Consider the following 21,431-nt stretch of genomic DNA (forward strand, 5'->3'; position numbering starts at 1 on the left):
CACGGGTGAAGACCCACAGACAGGCAACCCAATTCACATTGGGGTGCCCTGTAACAATTACAAAAAGCATTTATTGGTACAAAACCACTTTGGATTAGTTCACAGATTATTACAAAGATTTAAGGGGATCAGGATAGTTCATGTACAAACAGAACTATGGTTCTCACTACTACACTGCATATCCAGTCTCTGTCAACTAACAATGAACATGAAAAACAGAATCTGAATTATGCCAGTTTGTGCACCAGGAGATGAAATTTCTGTAATTAAAGCCCAGAGGACAATTGTCATTTCATTTTAAAGCATCATTGAGTTTTCAAGAAGTAAAGAAAAGAAAAGCAGATGGCATAAGAGGCAGGATACTCATGAGAATCACCTAGAAACTTGCTCAAAAGCACATGTCCAAACCCCACTGTAGGTTGACTACTTACTCCAGGGCAATCCTGTTCATTAAGGTCCATTGCTTTGGGGAATTTCTGAAGTGTCTGCTTATGACCACATCCTGGAAAGAATTCCTTCACATTTAACCAGTTTAACCAAAACCACTGTAACCAATATCGTTTTTAGAGAGTCCTTTACCTAAAATAACAAGTCAACACTAGGGCCTTTGTTGTCAGTAACATGTGGTATAATTTTACTAAGAATATGTGGTATAATTTTACTACAACAATTGCAGAATAACAGTTTGTTTCTTGGTTAAGGCAAATGCACACTACTAAAGCAAGTCACCAAAGTGCCTTAACCAAGAGTAGGACATAGGGCTGCAACTTCCTGTAAAACGGGAAGTGAAAATTTGAATGATTAGATACTTGATGTACTTAACAATTTTAATTGCAAGACCAAACAAAGGGGGAAAAGAACTATATGGACTAAATTAGAAAATTGTTCAAGAATTAAGTCACTGTCTCTCCTGGTGCTCATGAGCTCCTTCAAATCATGTCTCCATCTTTCATTTTTGAAGAGCCTCTCATTGGACTGAAATAGTAACCATAGAATATAGACATTTCCATTGACATGTCCCTAGTTCAGTATTTAATTGTATGGTTCTCTCTGGCCAGAGTAGCAGAACTAGATTCCAGCATACCAACTGTTTCTATTGGAAAGGTAGGATATGTGGCAAACACTGAGATTGTATTCCTATAGCCACAGAAAATTCCTGTTATCATGGAAAATCCTGTTGACCAGTATCTCAAGGAATCATTTCAAGTCAGCTTCAGTAATATTCGCTAACCTTCCAGTCTGACCTTTGGCTTAGTAGTTTCAAACTGTGATGATGGATGCCCAGGTAATATCCCCATCCATAGTTACAGTAATCAAACTAAAGTAAGTATGAACCCAGTGTCAAATACAACTAATGCTTGCAAGTTGGTACTACACATATGAGGTACCAAAAAACTGCAATGGTTGCAACAGAGATTTGGACCAACATATGCCATTTCAAGAAAGGTCAGAAATGAAGGTAATTCTTTAAAATACATGATTTTAGTTATGGTTTAGATCATTTTGCTGTTAGAAAACACTATTGACTGAGCAAAAAATTCCATTAGGTATACATGCCACAATTCTTTACACAGTCGTATCAATGGGCCTTTAGATTGATTTCATGTCTTGGCTATTGTAATTGTTACAGAAAAAACACTATACAGACTTCTTCTTCCCCTCACACTGCAGCCTCCTTTCCCTCCCCGGCTTCCCCCTTTTCCTTCTTCATCCTGTTCCTCCCTTTCCACTTCTCTTTCCTTTCCCCATCCTTCCCCCACTCCACCTCTCCCTTATTCTCTTCTTCCTCCTCCTTCTTTTTCCTCTTCTGCTTCACAACACCAAGCCTATCAGATTAATTTGAAGGGATACAAAAATTATAAGAAGAATCAATATTAAGCTATGTTTAGTAAAATAATATGTATCTCTGACCATTTTTCTTGATTAAATTCTCAGTGTAAAACACATTACTTTGCAAACTTTCAGATCAACAAACATATTTTTGTGTATATGATAGTTTAAGAGCTTAAAAAATTTCCAGAAAAGACAGAACCCCACTCCCACATTTTTGACCCAGGGAAGGGTAGCAGGAGGAAATTAAAATTCTCAGAGTTCTTTGCCCCATTCTTCCTGTTGTTGCCCATTGGTTAAGACCTTCCCTATATACAAACTTGTCTTTCCTTCTTTCTTTCTTTATATATATATATATACATATATATATGTATGTATATATATGTATATATATACATATTAGTTTATTTTTACATCATTTTGTACATTTTTTAATCTCAATTGTAATCCCCGTGGGTTTCCCATCACCAAGTCACCCGTGTGCCATCACCATAGTCCTGTGCACTTCCCACCCCCCCGACAAACTTGTCTTTCTTTTTTATATACTTTTTTTATATCACTTTTCTATACTCTGAGCAATAAAGGAACATTTAGGGGGGAAAAAAAGAATTACCAAGGCAGATACTTCAAATATTTTTTACTCTGAAGTGATATATTCATGCAAATAATTGATATAATGTTACTTGGAATATGGTCAAGATAATAGGATGAATTCTTTTGGGATGACAATGTGATTTTCTGTCTTCATGTATTCCCTGGAATGAAACATTAGTTATATAGGATCTTAAGAGAAGTTATGCACTCACAAGTCAGGGATACCTACCCCTGGTAAGGATGGATCAAGTAGTTAAAATAATTTCTTTACTGCAGGATTCTTTAGAGTCTTTGATAGGCATTGTGAAGTTCCAAAATGGTGCTATTGTTTTGCAGCATTTTCCAAATATATGTGACCATAGAACTGTATTAAGTTTTTAGGGCTAAATTAGCCACCCTTTGCTTGAAACCAATAGAAACCAACCTGGGCTAGCTCAGAGACCAAAGAAAAGTAATGGAGGAACAATGGGTGCCTTGTTCAATCTGTTGAATAACCAAACTAGAAAGGGCAGGCAGCTCCTAGGAGCCCTGAGATTAATATTTTACATGTCGCTTTGACCTTTGTTGCAGTTCAGTTTAATGTCCACACCTGTAAAACGGGCCTGTATCAAAAAGACTGGAAACAATTTTTATGTTGGCAAGGTTGTGGAGAAAAAGGGACATTCATTCATTCTTGCAAAGAAATTAAATTTGTAGAGCCCCTGTGGAAAATGGTATACAGATTCCTTAAAAATCTAAAAATGGAAGTACCATATAAGCCAGCAATTCCATTGAGTATATATTCCGCAGTTCTTTATCCAGTCATGTCTGTGGGCCTCTAGTTGGATTTCATATCTTGGCCATTATGAATAATGGTTATGAACATAGGAGTGCATAAGTCTTTTTGTATTGGTGTTTTCATATTCTTTGGGCAAAATCTTTGAAGCAGTTTTGCCAGGTTTTTGGCATTTCTGTTATAGGGCAGCAAATCTGTTCCAGGACAGGAGGAGAGGGACACCCCTGAAGCCCCAAAACCTGCCTGCTCTAAGTGGGTTCTGCCATCCGCCGCAACAAGACAAAACATATAAAACTTCAATGAAAAGGGATTTTAATACAGTAAATATACAATATGGAACACAAAGAATATAACTTCTAAATCAAACACCTGAAGTTACCCATCCCCTTGTGGGCAAAAGTCAATCCAAAGGGATTGGCCCAAAGCAAGGCCTGAACGCTGCCACTAGACTAAAGCACCTTCTAGTCAGGACCCATGGAAAAGGGTCAGAAATGGCCAGACAAATCTGGAAGGAAAAGAGCAAACTCAAAATCAATCTGAACACTGCCATAGTCACCTCCCTGCAGGTATCTCACCCACATCCACCTCCCTACAGGTATCTCACCCACATCTGCCTTAACCAGTCCAGGGTCAGGAAACAAACATGGTTTCTTCATCACATGCTTGCTGCTCCATGTGGCTTCCTCAGGTCTCCTGGCTCTCCATCCTGCTTTTTCCTTCTCCTCTCTCCTTTTTCTCTGCTCAGCTCCACCCTCTTTCTGGGTGGGGCAGGGAACTTGGAACTTACCTTTTTCCTAGGGACCACCCTGTTACATTTCCACTTTGAAGGGATTTCCATACTGTTTTCCAGAAAGGCTGCACCAGTTTACTTTCCCAGCAACAGTGGATGAGTAACACTTTCATTCCACATTCATGTGTCTGTGGGTCATTTGTATGTCTTTTTTTGGAGATGTGTCTATTATAGGTCTAGAAAAATGAATTTAGTGTGCAGTTTGCTTTTTCTCATTGTTTATTAATATATATTATGACCCTTTGAGTTATTTCAAACTTTCATTAGAGCATAGTGGCATTTTAGGCTATTAAGGGATAGCAAATAATAAAAGCATGCCCACCAAGAATCGTACCTTGTCTGACTTTATTCTGATGATAACATCTCATTACTGGAGATTCTCAGTATAGAATTCCCCCAAACCTCCTAATAAATAGAAGTGACTAAGGTCTAAGGTCACACAGGGGGTTGTAGGAAGAAACTAGACACACTGGAGAATCAGATTTTAGAGCAAATTATCAAAGAAGCTAGCGGGAAGTGAAGTGGGGAAAGGTGTGTGGCTAGGATATAGGTATGTTTTGTGACTCCCCGCACTTAAATGTGGCTTGATGTTGTGTCCAGCACTGAGAGTGGCAGAAACTTCCAGGATGCAATAAACCAGAATGGAGAGAATGAGATTAAAAGGCTATTCTGGGAGAGAAAGCCTGGGGGCAAAGGTTTAGTCTGAGAAAAGGTTTAGTCTGAGGTGAGAAAGGCCTAAGTGATTCTAAGCTTCAGAATTTGCATTATACAGGGTGTGGAAACCTAAGAGATTCTAAGCTTCAGAATTTGCATTATCCAGGGTGTGGTCATCAAAATGAATCTAACTACTTGTATGTGAGTAAGTTGTTAAGACTGGTATGAAAGGTTTCTTTCAGTGACTCAAATGGATAAGTGATTAGATGACTTTTCATATAACCTCTGAAGAGAAATGTTTTTAAAAACTGAGAAGAGAAATGTATGTTTGATGTTATAGGTAAAATATATTTTAAAGCAATGGAGTTCATTTTTGTTTTTAAGATTTATTTATTTATTCATACAGAACTGGGGCACAGGCCAGAGGTGCAGGCGCAGTGAGAGGATTCACCTGAGACAGAGAAGGGAGCGGAACAGGCAGATTAAGGAAGTACACTGCTGAGGGAAGCAATAGGCAGGTCAAGAGTGGTCTGCTGTGCCATGTGGGTCAGCTCCCTGGCTGGGGATCAAACTAACAATGAAGCGGCTGCAGCTAGCTTGCAGTGCTGTGTCCTAACCCATTGCGCCACCAGGGAGGGTCAGAGCCCATTTTTCAATCTTGTTCCCGAATGAAGCACATTATGCAAAACAAATGAGCACAGAACTTTCCCTATTAAACAGTCTCCTGTCTTCCCTTTTGGCAGATCCTTAGGAAGTACTACAGAGCTTCTCATGTCCAGAGGAAGGAAGTCTAAAAAGATTGCAAGGTGGAGGCTCTTGGCTGGTGAGTTGAATCGGTTTTGCTGGGATAAGGTTTTCTGTGATAACCTGGAGATATAAGAGGCTGATGATGAGAAAGCTCAGCTCCTCGCCACCCCTAAGCTAATTATGAGGAGCGAGGTCTAGGCTTAAGAAAATGAAATTTGTTCAGAAAACTGGAGCGCTAAGGAGACAGGGGACTCACATGCTCAGAAAACCGTCTCAACTTTCTGGGCCAGGCGGAAGGGTTTTTCTAACAGAGTGCAGGGTAGGGAGAGATGCATTTGCTGGGCAGCCAGTGTGACTCAGTGGTTCCTGTTGTCAGGGCAGTGTTCTTACCCCTTTTGGGAAACTGATGGCTGCTGTGATGTCTGGGTGGAACCAATGGCCAGAGTTGTCATGGTTTCATGATGTCATATATTTTCAATTTCATCTGTCAACAGAAACAACTCAAAATAAGTAAGGTTAGTGTGGGGAAGTTTGAGGCTGTTTTAGGTGAGTTAATTGGCTATCAATCGAAGTATAACTAATGTTCTTTGATGGTTGTGACGACAGATAGCTCAGACATTGGTTTGTGCCTTCAAGACTGGACACACTAGAAATCTTCTATTGTGTAATCCAAATTTGAGATGATAAAGATTATGTAAATTTTCTGTTCCTGCTGTACCAAATGACCATAGCAAATTACTCTGGTGACTTAAATAATGCAAACATATTCAGGTCTCCCAGGGTGGCCTAGGGGTTAAGTCTCAGCATTATCCCCTCTGTAGCCTGAGTTCGATCCCCAGCCAGGGAGCTAAGCTCACGGCACAGCAGATCTCTCCTATTGCACCCGCTGCTCCCCGCAGCAGTGTATTTCAGTAGATCTGCCTGTTCTGCTCCCCACTCTGTCTCTGGTGAAGCCTCTCACCCCCTCTTCCATACCTATGGCCTACACCCCAGTTCTTCTACACAAACGTAAATAAATCTTCAATTAGGTATAGAAATAGGATATTTTTAAAAGATTGGCCCTCCCTGGTGGCACAGTGGGTTAAAGCACTATGAAGCTCTCTGAAGCCACTATAGCACAAGTTCAATCCCCCCGCCGGAGGTAGTCCACATGGCACAGCAGACTTCTCCTGTCTCACCCACTGCTCCCCTCAGCAGTGTACTTCAGTAGATCTGCCTGTTCTGTTCTAATAGTGCATTCAAGCAGATCTAGATCCAGATTCAGGCAGGACTGGTCTGTTTAGTGCTTCTACTATGGGCTTATTTTGTCATCTTCTCTGAGAGCACAGGTGCTCTGTCCCACTGGCTCCTCAGTGCTGGTCCATCTTAGATGGTCCCTCTGCCTCTTCCAGGCCTTCCTTCCCAGAATGCTTCATTACCATCCACTTCCTGAATGGAGTCAGAAAGTAGGCCAAGGAGTAGGCCGTGGAGAGTGATTGTGGAAACAGAAGAGTATTGGGATTCCTTTGGAACTCTTTTTTGAGAGTGGAGTCCCTGGTACCTACTGGTTAGTTGACTTGTTGCAGGCAAGGTTGGGGTAACCATCCTAAGCAGAGTGTAAGAAAAAAGCCAACCTTCATATGCACCACTGACGGTGGCCTCAGGAGAAAGTATACCAGTTAACACACTACCTCGACAATTTTGATCTCTTTATTTCTTAGTCTCATTGGTTTCTTCTGATTTCTTCCATGACATTAAACAACTGTTGTGTGATTTTTCTGCTGGTAGCATGCAATTTTTCTGAATTAAAAAGGCAGGAACAAAAAGGTTATGCTTTTTATCTATGTCTGTGTAAACAAACCCAGCAATTATCATAACTCCAATTGCTGCTGAAACTCCCCATATTTTAATGTGCGCATTGTTCTCTTGCCACTAAATCTCTGCCTATATCCTGGGAAGTTAAACAAACCTGAATCAGGAAATAGAAAAACTGATTAAAATAAAATTGGGCCAAGTTCATGATTTTTATATTCATAAGATTCAAATTTCTGTGATAAAATGTGCAATGCAAATTAAATTATCTACCAGAGTAATAATAAAAAAGGGGAGGGGAGGCGGAGGTACTGGAACCATGGTAAAATATGGGTATCCACGCAAGAAATGTATGAATTAGACTTGCTGTGGTTTTGGTTGTTTGTGATTCAATCTTCTGCTCCTCTGAAACAACCTTTACCGACTAGGCTGCACACACTCAATTTTCTTCAGTCTAAAGTGGATATTATACAAGTTTTCATATAGCAACATTTCTTCAAAATTGATACTTTCACCAGAAGGTTTTTCACTGTACAATGTTAGTCCTCGTAAATATTTTAATCACTGTCTTTCATGGTTGCCTTCCAGACAAAAGAGCAGATGCAAATGCTCAGAGAAAATTAAGATGGTAAAAGGTCTTTGTTTTCATGGTACAGATGAGGTGAAATTGAGAATTAAAGGAGTATGTTGAAACTTCAAGTCTCCACACCAATTTATTTTATTCTAATAGACTGACCAATTGACCATCATACTATGTATTTTTCTTTTTCCCTCCAGGCCCTTTTTCTGTCCCTCACACTGCCCTGACCTGGCCTGGGTCTGCACCTCATCATTGAGTTCTCTTGGACTCTGGCATGCATTGGAGTTTGGACAATGGGGAGCCCGGTGAGGGTCCCCTCTGGCTGCCTAGGACCCTCCACTGCAGACCACTGCTCATGGCAAGGTTGCCCACTTTTCCAGGTTCTGAAAATTACTTTCTTCCCTTTTCCCTTGAGGCCCAGGGAATGGGGTAACTAGCACTGCTGAAAGCATCAAACGGCTTCAGTGGCTTTGGATTCTCAGATCTTGCCTTTACCTTTATAAATAATCCCTTTATTGGCCCTCCCTGGTGGCGCAGCAGGTTAAAGCACTGCACTAAGAAGCTGAAACCACTTCCACATGAGTTCGATTCCCGCCTGCCCCAGAGGTGACCACATGGCGTGGCAGACCTCTCCTGACCCGCCCGCTGCTCCCCTCAGCAGTGTACTTCGTTGATCTGCCTGTTCTGCTCCCCACTCTGTCTCTGGTGAAGTCTTTCGCCACCCCTGAGTATCTGGCCTGTACCCCAGTTCTGTATGCACAAATAAATAAATCTTTAAAAAAAAATCCCTTTATGAAGGTCTCAAATTATCCTAATATGTGCAATCTGTTTCCCATTATACCTTACAAAGCCAGATCTGTTTTATCTAGTCCTACCGATTCTATCTTTCAGTATATTTCAGTTCTTCCCACATGCCAGGGCCACTGTCATCTCTTGCCAGGACTAAAGACTATATCTGAATTCTTTAATAATCCAAAGGTTTCCTATCACAAACATAATAAGATCCACATTCCATATCCTACTGTGTCTCAGCAGAGTGGTTTACCTTCTCCTTTATGGGGAGAATAGGCAAGTTACAGGTAGGTTATAAAAACTGAAGGATAAAACTGAAGATAAAAGCAGTTGGAATTGTTTTCAATCAAAGGAAGTTTTAGTGAAACAAGGATGTTACATTCTGTGGCTAGCTGGTTTTAGGAGCACACACAATTCTCATCTCAGTTAATTATTGATGAAACAAAGAACACATTTGAGGGTTTACGTTTGATCTTGTCAGCAGATTTAGGCCAAGTGGGAAACCTGGGTTTGGCCTTGTCACTGGTGACAAGAAAATATTTTGGAAGTCAGGTAACAACTCCTATTGAAGCCATCTTGGGAATGGTGAGTCATTGCAGTTGGGAATGGTGAGTCATTGCAGTTAGCTAGATTCTAGTTTACAAAGGGATAGGGAAATTGTTAAATAAAAAAAGGTGGGGAGAATTTTTCTAATCATTATTTTCTGGGAGGGCATAGGACTCACATGAGCTTCAACACTGTCTGCACCTCTTACCCTTACCTATGTTTTCATAGATGCCCTCCCTAGATTACCTAAGTCCTACCCTTTTCATTATTTTTTTGCCCTCATTTCCTCTTTATTTCCTTCACAACCTTTTTTATCATCCATCATTCCTTTGTGCATTTGTTTATTTGTCCACCTAGAACATGAGGGCAGGAAACATGGTTGCCTTATAGCTTAAGAATTTAGGACTATGTATTTTTATTCTCTAAAGCCTGACACATTTTTGTTGAATTGAATTGACAAAAGGAGTAGTACCAGATATCCAGTTACCTTATGAGAAACTAGTAATTTATGAGAAACTAGTAATTATATCGGTGGTGAAGGAAATGAGTATGAAATTCACAGTGAGCTAAGCATAAAGTAGAAGTTTCAAGCAGGAGGGACCATGTTGGGAGACACAGAGCTGTGTGAGGAGTGCCAGGGCAGGCCCTGTGGGACACAGCTAATCAGGGTGGGGGGAGTCGGAGCTTGGAATTTCGATTTCCTCTTTCCTTCAATGCCCTGTTGTCACTCATCCTTGCAACAAATACATGTTGAATGTGCTCCACAAGCCAGGCATTGGTCTTTGGAGACTTGTTGAGGGCAAGATACAGACAAATAAGTCTGAAAATAAATAGAAGTGATTAAGATAAATGGTGCTGAGGATTAAGGAGAAAAGTAAAAGCAAAAGTAGAAGAAGTGGACTGTAGGCATCTGAAGGAAGGTCTCAGTGGAGGCCTGCCAGCTGTGGAGGTGGACACATCTCATAAAACTTGGAAGCTCAGGCGTGCTCTCTGATGAAGGCCCTGGGGCAGCACTTTCCTTCTGGAAGAGTTGTTACCCAGGATGGGGAAAGTACTGAGGGCCTGTGGTGAACGCTAATCTGTAAGGCCTGTGGGGTCTGGACAGAGTGACTGAGGGTAGGAGACAGTTGCAGGAGATGAGGTAGTGAAAGTAAGGAAGGTGGGTTGCAGTTGTGAAGCTTGGAAGTTTTTGTAAGGGCAGTGGCTTTCCTCTGAACATAATGGGAAGTCTTTGGACAATTTTGATAACACTTGGAGCACTTGGGCTAGATTTCATTTAATAGATGGCTTGGACTGCTATGTTGAAATGAGATAGAAAAGGAGTCGGGCCAATGTAGGAAGATTCTAAGAGTCTACTGCCTTGAACCTGGGAGAAAAGAAGTTGGTAACGTAGATAAGGGAAGTAATAATCATGAGATAGTGAGACATGGTTAGATTCTGCGTACATTGTGAAGGCAGCAGAATTGGCTGATAGCTTTAGATATGTGGTAAGAGAGAGAAGCCAAGGATGATTTAATGATTTCTGGCAAGGACAACGTTGCCATTGATTGAGATTTGGAAGAGTTTGGGAGGGAAGATTAAGGCTCTTTTTGGACACATTAAATCCAAAGTACACAAGTAATACTTTAAAAAATAGAATTCATTTTGTAAGTATACCTGGGAGCATTAGGAAATCATAGAACTGCTGATCATATCTCTCCAAAGTGCTGATTCTGTTAGCATCTGGAGTTAACTTCTTGCAACGCCCATTATTGCTTTATCTCTCTGAACGTCTTACCTTACCTGAGAATATTCTTACTACTTCTTTTTGGGGAGAAACACAATTGGCAAATTAGAAAATCCCAGTACATAATTACATAATCATTTTGCAAAGAAAAACAGAAGAGTCAATATCCTCAATATCTCCATTTCCTGATCTCTTGGTCATCCATAGAGAGACGAGCTGAATTTAGAAGCTCCGGACAGCCCCCAGCACTGGGCAAGAGCTGCTTCAGAGCAGGGGTCGGTGTTGCTTTAGTCTCCAGGACTTCTAGCTAAGTCCACAGCTTGCTGGTGAATCCTGTCTTTGTCTACAATACCGACGGCATAACTCTGGTCCCAAACACTCCTCTGTTGTGAGACCTTACGGTGCGGTGCAAGGAAGCAAGCTAAGGCTCCTTCCTTGGTGTCATTGCTTGTCCCCTTCTCTGAAGCAATGACATTCATAGCCTGGATCTTGGCTTCAGCCTCTGAGTTCTCCTTATGCATTCCTCATCTTGAATTACCCAACCTGAAAATATACTCTTTAAGTGTTTCACAAGAGCACCAGACACTCTACTTCACCGCAGAGTCTTTCCATGTAAATTAATTTTCCAGATAACTGAAGCTTAGCCATCAACTAAGTGAAGGGGATTTTTTTCTAAGGATGAACAGCCCATATTCTTGCTTTCTTAACCAGTGTATGTGGAACAAAATTGAACTTTTTTTGCCTTTGGGCTGTGCTCCCATGGCAATAATGTTCTTGTACATTCTGTGCCTCCTGCACTTACAACCTCAGGCTGCTGTGTCTTTGGGTTTTCATCCCCCATTTTAGAGTATTTATGATTTTGCTCTATCAACTCTGTAGTCATTTATTGCTAGTTACTTTTCATTTTAATATGGTGGGATACACTGCCTGAAAAACCACCTATCCAGAATTGTGTATACACATTTGGCCTTAGGACTATGCTTTAGTCCTGGAGAATCTTTGAGATATTTTTCAGCAATAACTTATTTTTCCATGTCTAGAATTCCCCCCAAATGACTATAATTTTTTGTCATACACAGCAAGTATTTATTTGGATTCTTCACAGATTGTTTTTAACTTAATACCTGATTCCCAGCTTGGCTTATAGTACCTGATACAGAGTCTTCAGAAATGTGGGCTAGCATTTGTGAGAGGCAGAGCTCTAATATGACCCTGTGCAGCGTCTTCTCTTGAATCTGATCAGGGCCTGAGTATGACAAATGCGACTGCAGTGACTGGTTACTTTATATGTTTGGTAAAAGAGAAGGCATTTTGAAGAAGTAATTAAAGTCCCTAACCAGCAGACCTTAAGTTAATCCAAAGGGAGATTTGCCCTGGTGGGCCTGACTTCATCAGGGAATCCTTTAAAAGAGAGTCAGGTAAGAGATTTTCTCATGATGTTCTTGAAGAAGAATGCCACCACCAGTTCTATAGCAACAAGGAAATTAAGTTGACCAACAACTGTGTGAGTTCAAAGAGGACCCAGGCCCTCCCTGGTGGCGCAATAGTTTAAAGCACAGCACTCTGAAGCTATCAGGAAACAGGAGTTTGATCCTCGGCTGGGGAGATCACCCACATGGCCCACATGAATCCTGTCTCACCTGCTGCTCCCCTCAGCAGTGTATTTCAGTAGATCTACCTATTCTGTTCCCCACTCTGTCTCTGGTGAATCCTCTTATCCCCTACCCTGTACCTCTAGTTTGCATGCTGGCTTTTTTTTTTTTTTTTAAAGATTTATTTATTTGTGCATACAGAACTGGGGTACAGGCCAGAGACTCAAGGGCGGCGAAAGACTTCACCAGAGACAGAGTGGGGAGCAGAACAGGCAGATCGAGGAAGTACACTGCTGAGGGGAGCAGCGGGCGGGTCAGGAGAGGTCTGCCACGCCATGTGGTCACCTCCGGGGCAGACGGGAATCGAACTCATGCGGAAGTGGTTTCAGCTTCTTAGTGCAGTGCTTTAACCCGCTGTGCCACCAGGGAGGGCCTGCATGCTGGCTTTTGTATGGATAAATAAATACATCTTTTTAAAAAAATATTTATGAATAATTTTAAGCAATTTTTATTTATGAATAGTTTTTGAAAATATAGAATATAAACTCTCACAGCACAGAGGGATTGAAATGGGAAAATGAACACAAAGCACAGTGGGGTTAATATAGGAATAGGTGTCTGAAACCAGCCAGGGCAGTAGGGTTCATAGAGGAATAGGAACCCCACATAGCCTGGTGGGGTTCAGACAGGAATATAAACCCCAAATAGTGCAGAGTTCATTAAGGAATTTGCATATGAACTCCACTCTGCACATCGAGGTTCATAGAGGAATATGAACCCTCTATGCAGTGGGGTTCATATAAGATAATGTATAAGAATTCCCTCATAGAAGAATAGGAAGTTCATACAGTGAGTGAAATTCAAAGAGGAATAGGAGCCCCGAATAAAGCAATGGGGTTTAAAGAAGAATAGGGACCCAACCTGTATGGGTTCATACTGGAATAGGGACCTACCCAGCCTGCTGGGATTCATAGAGACATAGGAACTATACACAGCACAGTGGAGTTCATAGAGGAACATGAATATGAACCATATAGAACACATTTGGTTTCATAGAGGAATATGAAACCCCCATAGCAAGTGGGGTTTATGGGTTTATAGAAAAATACGTATATGAAGCTCACACAGATAGTAACTTTCATAGAGGGATGTGAACCCCACACAGCACAGTGGGTTCATAGAGGAGTAATAACCCCATAGAGACCAGTGGGGTTCATAGAGGAATATATATGAACCCCACACAGTGCAATGGGGCTCAGAGGGGCATAGATACTTCCTATCAGAGAGCCAGGGACCTAGAGTCCAGCACAGCACCTGCTACAGCCCAGGTACAGCAACACCTCCTACTCAGAGGTGCACCCAGTAGCCCAGATAGGCATGAGTGGCCACACAGCACCCCAACAGGCCCAGAGAGCTAGGAATGTTTACAGTGCTGCCTTCCGCCCAGAGAGGGATAGGAACTGCCATAGTGTGATATGCCATTCAGATAGGGGCAGATATATGAAACCCCAGCAGCACTGTATGGGGTTCAGAGAGGGTTATATATATGAACCAGACAGCACAATTTGGGGTTTAGGGAAGGATATATATTTGAACTCACACAGCACAGTGTGGTTTTCATAGAGCAATAGGAACCCCAAAAGTGGAGTATGGAGTTCAGAAAGGGATATGTATATGAATCCTCAGAGAGCAGTGGGGTTCATATATGATCCAATTATCCCTACTCTGGGTATTTACCTGAAGAATATGAAAACACTATTTTGAAAAGATACATGCACCCTTCTGTTATTGCAGTGCTATTTATAATAGCCAAGGTATGGAAGGAATCCAAAAGCATGACTGGATGATTTAATAAAAAAGTCATGTTTTATATACACACACACACATTATGGCAAACACACACCCCACACATATGTATATGTATATATGTATATTATGCACTTGCACATATTGGAGGAGTATTCAGCCATAAAAATGAAATCTTAACCATTTGTGACAACATGGATGAATCTTGAAAGAATTATATTAAATGAAATAAATAAGAGGGAAAAAGACAACATCTGTATGATTTTACTCATTTGTTATATATAAATAAACAAAGCATAAAAAATTAAACCCTGGATTCCAGCAATAGAATGAATAGAACTGGGGTAAATGGGAGTGAGCTGGAAGGGGGATTAATTGGTTGGTGATGGATGGTGACCGAACACTTGATGGTATTTGTGGCTTGATATATAGTTGCTGAGTTTAGAAACTATATACCTGAAAACTATACAGTGTTTTGTAATGATGTTACTTTAATAAAAGATATTTTTGAAGTCTCTCCCTGGTGGTGGAGCAGATTAAAGCACAGCACTAAGAAGCTGCACAGCACTAAGAAGCTAAAGCCACTTCAGCCTGAGTTTGATCCCCACCCAGAGGTGACCACATGGCACGGCAGACCTCTCCTGCACACGCATCTCTCTGAGCCTGACTTTAGGGAACCCAGTGTGTGTGTGTGTGTGTGTGTGTGTGTGTGTGTGTTTGTGAGAGAGAGAGAGAGAATTTAATGTAGGTGGGATTCCAGATGGTCCTGGATTTGGAATAGGCACAGCCTGCTGCTGAAGCTTTGTTGAGTGTTTCCTGCTTGCCCCCAGTCCTCCTTCTGAGCACAAGTTCTAGACTTGGAGACACTCATCTTGAATCCCAGCTGTAAACCACCACAGCTGACACACCTGATCAAAATGTCCATCTCATGTCTCTTAGGCGCTGAAAAGCAAAAACTGACTTAGGCCAAAGCAAATGGATTTCAGTGCTTTTTATTTCAGATTCATTGCTCCCCTTAGATTTTCATCAGTTAGAATAAACAATTAAAATATGTCTGGAAAAAAGGCAAGCCATCCATCAGAAAACAAAAAATGTATTTTTGTTTTTTTCAAATGTGATTCAGTATTATAGGAACACTCATAAAAGAAAAATAAATCAATACTTCTATAAGTTTCTCCACTTCTCATTTTAATTCCTCTTTTAAAATCCATAAATCACTATGTAAATTAATTATATAAGTAAATTAATTATATAATAATTATATAAATTAATTATATAAGAATATATCTCCTTATAATAGTTTGAAAATTTGTGATCTTTGTTTTCAATCATCTATGAAGATTTCATCTGTGCTAACCACTTAATTAGAAAAATATAGGCAAAGCAATATTACAAAGGAAACTTCAAAATAGTTCATAGAAAGAACAATTAAAGTTAATATATTAAGAACGGACTCTATTTCATTGACTAGGAACATATTTTGCCTTCTGATCCAGCTAATACACTTTTCTGTCAGCCCAAATTGGAGCAGTGAGTTATCAACGATCATGCAGTTTGCTCTAAGTATATAATCTGTGTTACACTAAATTACCTTATTTAGGGAATTACTTTCAACATCTGCAGACTCAAGGACTTCTTAAAGTTTTCAGTTATTGATTTTCAAATCTGCTTTGTAGGTAGAAGCCTTCCAGAAGGGCAGGCATGATCATGTTGCTTGCCCTCTTGGCCTTTTCCTTTGATACCCACCCACAGTTATGATCCCAGCTGCCTTAAAAAGGCCCTGCTGTGGGCGGAAGACCATACCAGCACTCAAAGCTAAAAAAAGATTAACTTTGCCCAGAGACGCAGACAGTCGACTTGATGGTTTTCTTGATCATAACCCAGCATGGATTTGCTTAATTTTCTTGTTTATCAGCAGTCGTGACAAAGACATCTTTCTAGGGATAGCATTGGTTTTGACACCCCCTTATGTTGATAGGAAAAAAATAGCTCTCATTAACTCATCAAAAATAAAATGCTTGTGGACTCCAGTATGACGAGCTTCAGAGACTGGCCAGATTTATGACATAAAGGCCTCGATCATATTTCTTAATGATTCATGCACTAAGTTAAAATGTGTCTTAATTAAGCTTTCGTGTCTTAAGAGTAAAATGTCAGGACATTTTTGTGATTTCCTCTAACTAGTAAGACCGGAGGGAGGTTCTTTGTGAGGATTTCCAACCAGGCCATGTACAGCCAGTCTGAAATAGATCCTTTTCTTGCCACTGGAAGGCTCCTGTCAGCACAGAAGAAAAATAAAGGGCAAAAATGATACTTAGTATAAGCAGTACTGTCATTAGCTCTCTGAGCTATTTATTAGCCAGTGATCTGAAACTTTTATACTCCTCCCTGCTCAGTAAAAACACTACAATTATTATGAATATAGATATCAAAAGAATATATTTCCTCAGATAACATATATGTATAAATGAGAAAAGTAGACTTACAAATTATAGGAGACAAAGCACAATTATAACTTTTCACCTCTTTTAAATATAAATGGAAAATTAGCCAACCAATACCTCTCTCCCATTTTTTGGTGGAAATGATTTTCCCCAATCGTTTAAAGCTCTTATATTTGGGAGAAACCTCAGAGACCAGCTATTTGCATGCTCCCACCCAATTCAAGAGACCATCTAGTTTCCCACACAGTCTGGTAATCACCTTGCCAGAGGACATGTTTATCTTTGTACAGAGGAGTCAGTTCATGAGGTAAAAATGGGAAATATCAGCTTTTCATGTTCAGCTATTAATCCTTCGGTAAAGCACACCTCCCTAATATTGTGGGGTAGAGGGCAAACAGGGAAATGAAAAAGCCTGCTGTAGCCTTCCTCCCCAGTCTCTTCCCACACAGCGAGGAAGACATGGACATCCCCTGCTCCACACAAGGGGCCCAGAGCCTTGGTGACTGACAAGGGACTCCACAGGCAGGGAATTCCAGGGTCTATACATTTTCACCTTTCTTAAATATAAATGGAAAATTTTGAAAAATAGGTTTGTGGAGAGTGGTTTGCAGGAGAAGCCAGGGTTTGGTTTAGAAGGTGTATGCATGCCCTTGGCCCTGTGGGTGGCCAGAAAACCCAAGGGAGACCCCCTAAAACCCATGGACCCCAAATAATTGGCATTTTCCCACTTCACTGCCTAAAATCTCACATGTTCCTTTCTTTGTTTTTCTTTAACTACTCACCTGAATAGTAAGAACCTTTTAAATGGGTTAACCCATTTACCTAATATTTCTCTGTTGTGGTCTTAAATGCCTGCAGTGATACTTACAAGACAATGAGATTAGCAGCTCTTGAGTGCTCCTGTAACAGCTCATTCAGTCTTACTTGGCGGTAACTCTGTGGATGACATTCAGATTTTGTTAGGGCAATTCTCCCAGAGTTATCCATGAGAACTTATTTGAGAATTTATTTTCTTAGCTCAGATTATAGGCAACAAGAAAAATCTCAAATTTTTCAAAGTATCTTTTCAGGTTTGAACACTGAGTGTTTTAAAATACCACGAGAGGGCCCTCCTTGTGGTGCAGTGTGTTAAAGTGCAGCACTATGAAGCTATCCCAAGCCACTGCAATATGAGTTCGATTCTTGGCTAGGAAGGTGACCCATCTGGCACAGCAGACCTCTCCTGCCCTGCCTGCTGCTCCTCTCAACAGTATATCTCAGAACATCTGCCTGTTCTGCTCCCCACTTTGTCTCTGGTGAGACTTCTCACACACTGCTCCCCCCACCTCTGGCCTGTACCCCAGTTCTTGTATGCATAAATAAATATCTTAAAAAATATCTTAAGAAAAATTTGAGAAACACAAACAACAGGACTTGGATGGCATGTGACAGTGGCTTATTAAAAAAGAACAAGCACTCCAACAACATGCATAACAGTGAAAGAGAGAGCAGAATGGTGAATTCTGGGCAAGAAAATCAATCAAATCTTGATACCCATTTGATACCTTAAAAATAGATTACATTGTAGCCTACCTTCTCTTTAGCGCTCTCAATATTTCATCAGTAGAAGGAACTGATTTCAACTAAAAAGTCACCAAAAGACTAGATGGAAAAGAACAGTAGCTTTTGTATCTTACTGTGACTTTGCAGTGCTGAGCGCACTATTTATTACTGTACTTCACTGTTTTGGAATCCAAGGCTCAGATGTGTGACTTGCTCAATGATCAGTCTTTGTTAGAACTGGACAGTTCATTACCCCCAGACTTTATTTTTCTTAGCTCTTATCTTTTTGTGCTAAATTTAACAGTCGTATAGTATCTCTTGATCTAATTTGTTTCAAATTCAGCTCCCAATGTTGTTTACATAAATTCTGTAGTTTAGAGTTTCTTATGGCCCTTTTCCTTAAATGTCTAATTAGATTCAGATGCCTGGTCTCCTGCCTTTTTTATTATCTCATTATCACAGCTTCCTTCAGTTAGTTGGTTATGGGTAGCTCACATCTTTCTGGGTTCTCTGAAAAATCTGACCATGTTCCATCTATCCTATTTTCTGTGCCCCATCCAGCTTTCTCACTCATGTTTTCTCAGATCCCTTTGTTAGTTTTCTTAACCAATTTCATTAGGTCAACGTTCTTTGTTGTGTCAAACTGTGAGTCAGTCTAACTTTACTTACTTTGAACACAAATTGATTTAAATTATTGTAGACGGATAGCTCTGTCTTCTATTTGAAAGGAGACTTCATGATAAGTATCAATAACCTGTTCTTTTCATTTTTAAAAAGAAATTGATTTTATGGGAAAGTATAAAAGTTTTAAAATCTTCAGATCCAGTGAGATGACTGAAAAGCACTTGATAAATGCAGGAACTCTTGATCTTGAATAATTAAATTCTACAATAGATGCCTTTCTTCCTGATCTTTAAATCAACTGCTGTTTTCTCTTTCTGCTAGTTAGATAGCAAAGTGAAAATTAAGGACGACAAGTCTTTACCTTTTCTTTGACTGTTTCCAGTTCTGCATCTGTAATTTTCCATGGATTTTCTCTCTTTAATTTCTCAGCAGTTGTTAAATCTTTGCAGCTTTCATGGAGACGATATGGTTCAATCATCTCTTCAAAGAGTTTCCAGCTGAAATTGGAATTATAAAGGAGGCCTCACAGTAGGAAACTAACTCATTATTTCACAGATACTCCAGGTATGACTGGCTCTGCTGGCTGCAGAATCAGAGCTAAATGTCATGCAAATATTTTAAGAATTATCTTTGCAGGAGACTAAGTGTGAGTAAAACCACAGTGATGGTACTGCTTCCTTACCCAGGGAAAAGTCTTAACGTGTGTGAGGCCTTGTTAGCCTACTATTATTAGGTCCCAGGGACAAACATACAACTACATAAATGGTAATTATTCTGCAAATACATTTTCTTCACAGTATAGTCAAAGGTACAGTTGTAACATAAGAACTTTAGCCAATAAAGGAGTTTCCATCTGTTTATTGTACAGACTCCATGGGAGACATTTATGAATTAATGTAGTGGATAACCTTGGGAGTTGGATCTCTTCCCCTTAAATCTACATGGCAACTCCCACTCATGGCAGGAGGTAGAAGGTGAACCAACAGCGAGGGCTCCCACAAGTTTAATAGCTACAAAGCAGTTTGGATGTTCGCTGCAAATAATGCAGCCTTTGTCCTTCTGGTTCTGATATTACTTCCTGAGATTTGAAATGACTACTGTTCGGGTGCATGTTAGAGGAAAGAGGAAAAAATCAATGATATTTCAATGTGTAAAAATCTGAGGGCATTTCAGAGCAATTAAGAAAAAGATTATTGAACAGGAAAAAAGGAACAGTTATCTCAGTACTGTGGAACTTTTTTTTTAAATGCTGAAAAATCTTATTCCTGTTTTTGCTAAGAATCTCATTAGTTTTATATTTTCAATGATAATCCAAAACAAAGCTTATGATTTATGGCTTCACTGTCTACAGTAGTATGCTACTATAAGATGACCTCAAATATATAAGCAATTTTCTTTGTTTTCTTATAATGGAGGTTATTTTTATTAAGTTTGGAATGAGCAATAATTAGAATGGATGTGCTCTTAGACTAAAAAGTAAAAATATGCAGTGATGAATTTATGATTCTATTGTTGGCCTGACTAAGGATTTGCAGATCAAAGTGCAGGGATTACAAAAGAGTTGGATGTACCTACAAGTGTGCCTTTGTTAAAAGGTTGAAGAGATACTTACTGCACCGATTTCTAATGCATTAATTTATTTAGAATGGCTGACACAGAGGGAGAGAATAAGATTGATATGTCCTATTGTTCTTCCAGCCACACAATATTGTATTTGCTCATTCTTTCCAAAGTGCCCTGCCTCCAGGGAACTTTGACAGTGATAAGGATACTGGATAGATGTGAACTTGAAGAGAAGAGCCTGGATTTTGCTCAACCCTCACACCTCTTGCCTGTACCCCAGTTCTGTATGCATAAATAAATAAATCTTAAAAAAAGAAAAAAAAGGGGGCCCTCCCTGGTGGCGCAGTGGGTTAAAGCACAGCACTAAGAAGCTTAAGCCACTTCCGCATGAGTTCGATCCCTACCTGCCCCGGAGGTGACCACATGGCGGACAGACCTCTCCTGACCTGCCCGCTGCTCCCCTCAGCAGTGTACTTCCCCAGTCGGCCTGTTCTGCTCCCCACTCTGTCTCTGGTGAAGCCTCTCACCACCCCTGCACCTCTGGCCTGTACCCCAGTTCTGTATGCATAAATAAATAAATCTTTAAAAAAAGAAAAAAAGGAAGGCAGTCTCATCATGCCATCCTGCTGCCCTTTTGTAGTTTGGGTGGGAAGTTTCCTTTCCCATCATCAGTCAATCAACACAATTCTGTCAGTGATTAAGGCCAAATGACTGGCACCAATCAGGGCAAGCCTGACCAGTAGGCACCTAGAGTTTGATTGATAACAGTGAGAGAGGTTCAGTGACTTAGATTCCTGTAAACTGAATGGAGGTGAGGAGCTGAGTTCAGTGACTGAGACAGAGACAAATTTTCTCCCAAGAATATAAATGAGCAAATAATAATCCTGAAATCATTTTATCCTTGTAAGTTGTTGGGGTTTCCTTAAAAAAGGTTAAAATCTGGCCCTCCCTGGTGGCGCAGCGGGTTAAAGCACTGCACTAAGAAGCCAAAGCCACTTCCTCATGAGTTCGATTCCCGCCTGCCCCGGAGGTGAC

At 40.4% G+C, this 21,431-nt stretch overlaps 1 protein-coding gene across 1 annotated transcript in view; it reads right to left on the reverse strand.

The window, feature by feature from the left end:
• Positions 1 to 16,303: 16,303 nt before the first annotated feature.
• SLC12A1 (solute carrier family 12 (sodium/potassium/chloride transporter), member 1) overlaps positions 16,304 to 21,431 on the reverse strand; it is a 77,296-nt gene continuing 72,168 nt past the window's right edge. Inside the window, exons 25-27 of the mRNA XM_012728562.1 lie at positions 19,195 to 19,330; positions 17,536 to 17,603; positions 16,304 to 16,498 (exon numbers count right to left, since the gene is read on the reverse strand). Of these exons, the coding sequence (XP_012584016.1) occupies positions 16,363 to 16,498; positions 17,536 to 17,603; positions 19,195 to 19,330 (340 nt within the window). The 3' untranslated portion in view covers positions 16,304 to 16,362. The remainder of the gene's footprint in view (positions 16,499 to 17,535; positions 17,604 to 19,194; positions 19,331 to 21,431) is intronic.

Source organism: Condylura cristata, unplaced genomic scaffold, assembly GCF_000260355.1.
Source record: "Condylura cristata isolate star-nosed mole 26May11 unplaced genomic scaffold, ConCri1.0 scaffold00023, whole genome shotgun sequence".
NCBI classification, from domain to species: Eukaryota; Metazoa; Chordata; class Mammalia; order Eulipotyphla; family Talpidae; genus Condylura; species Condylura cristata.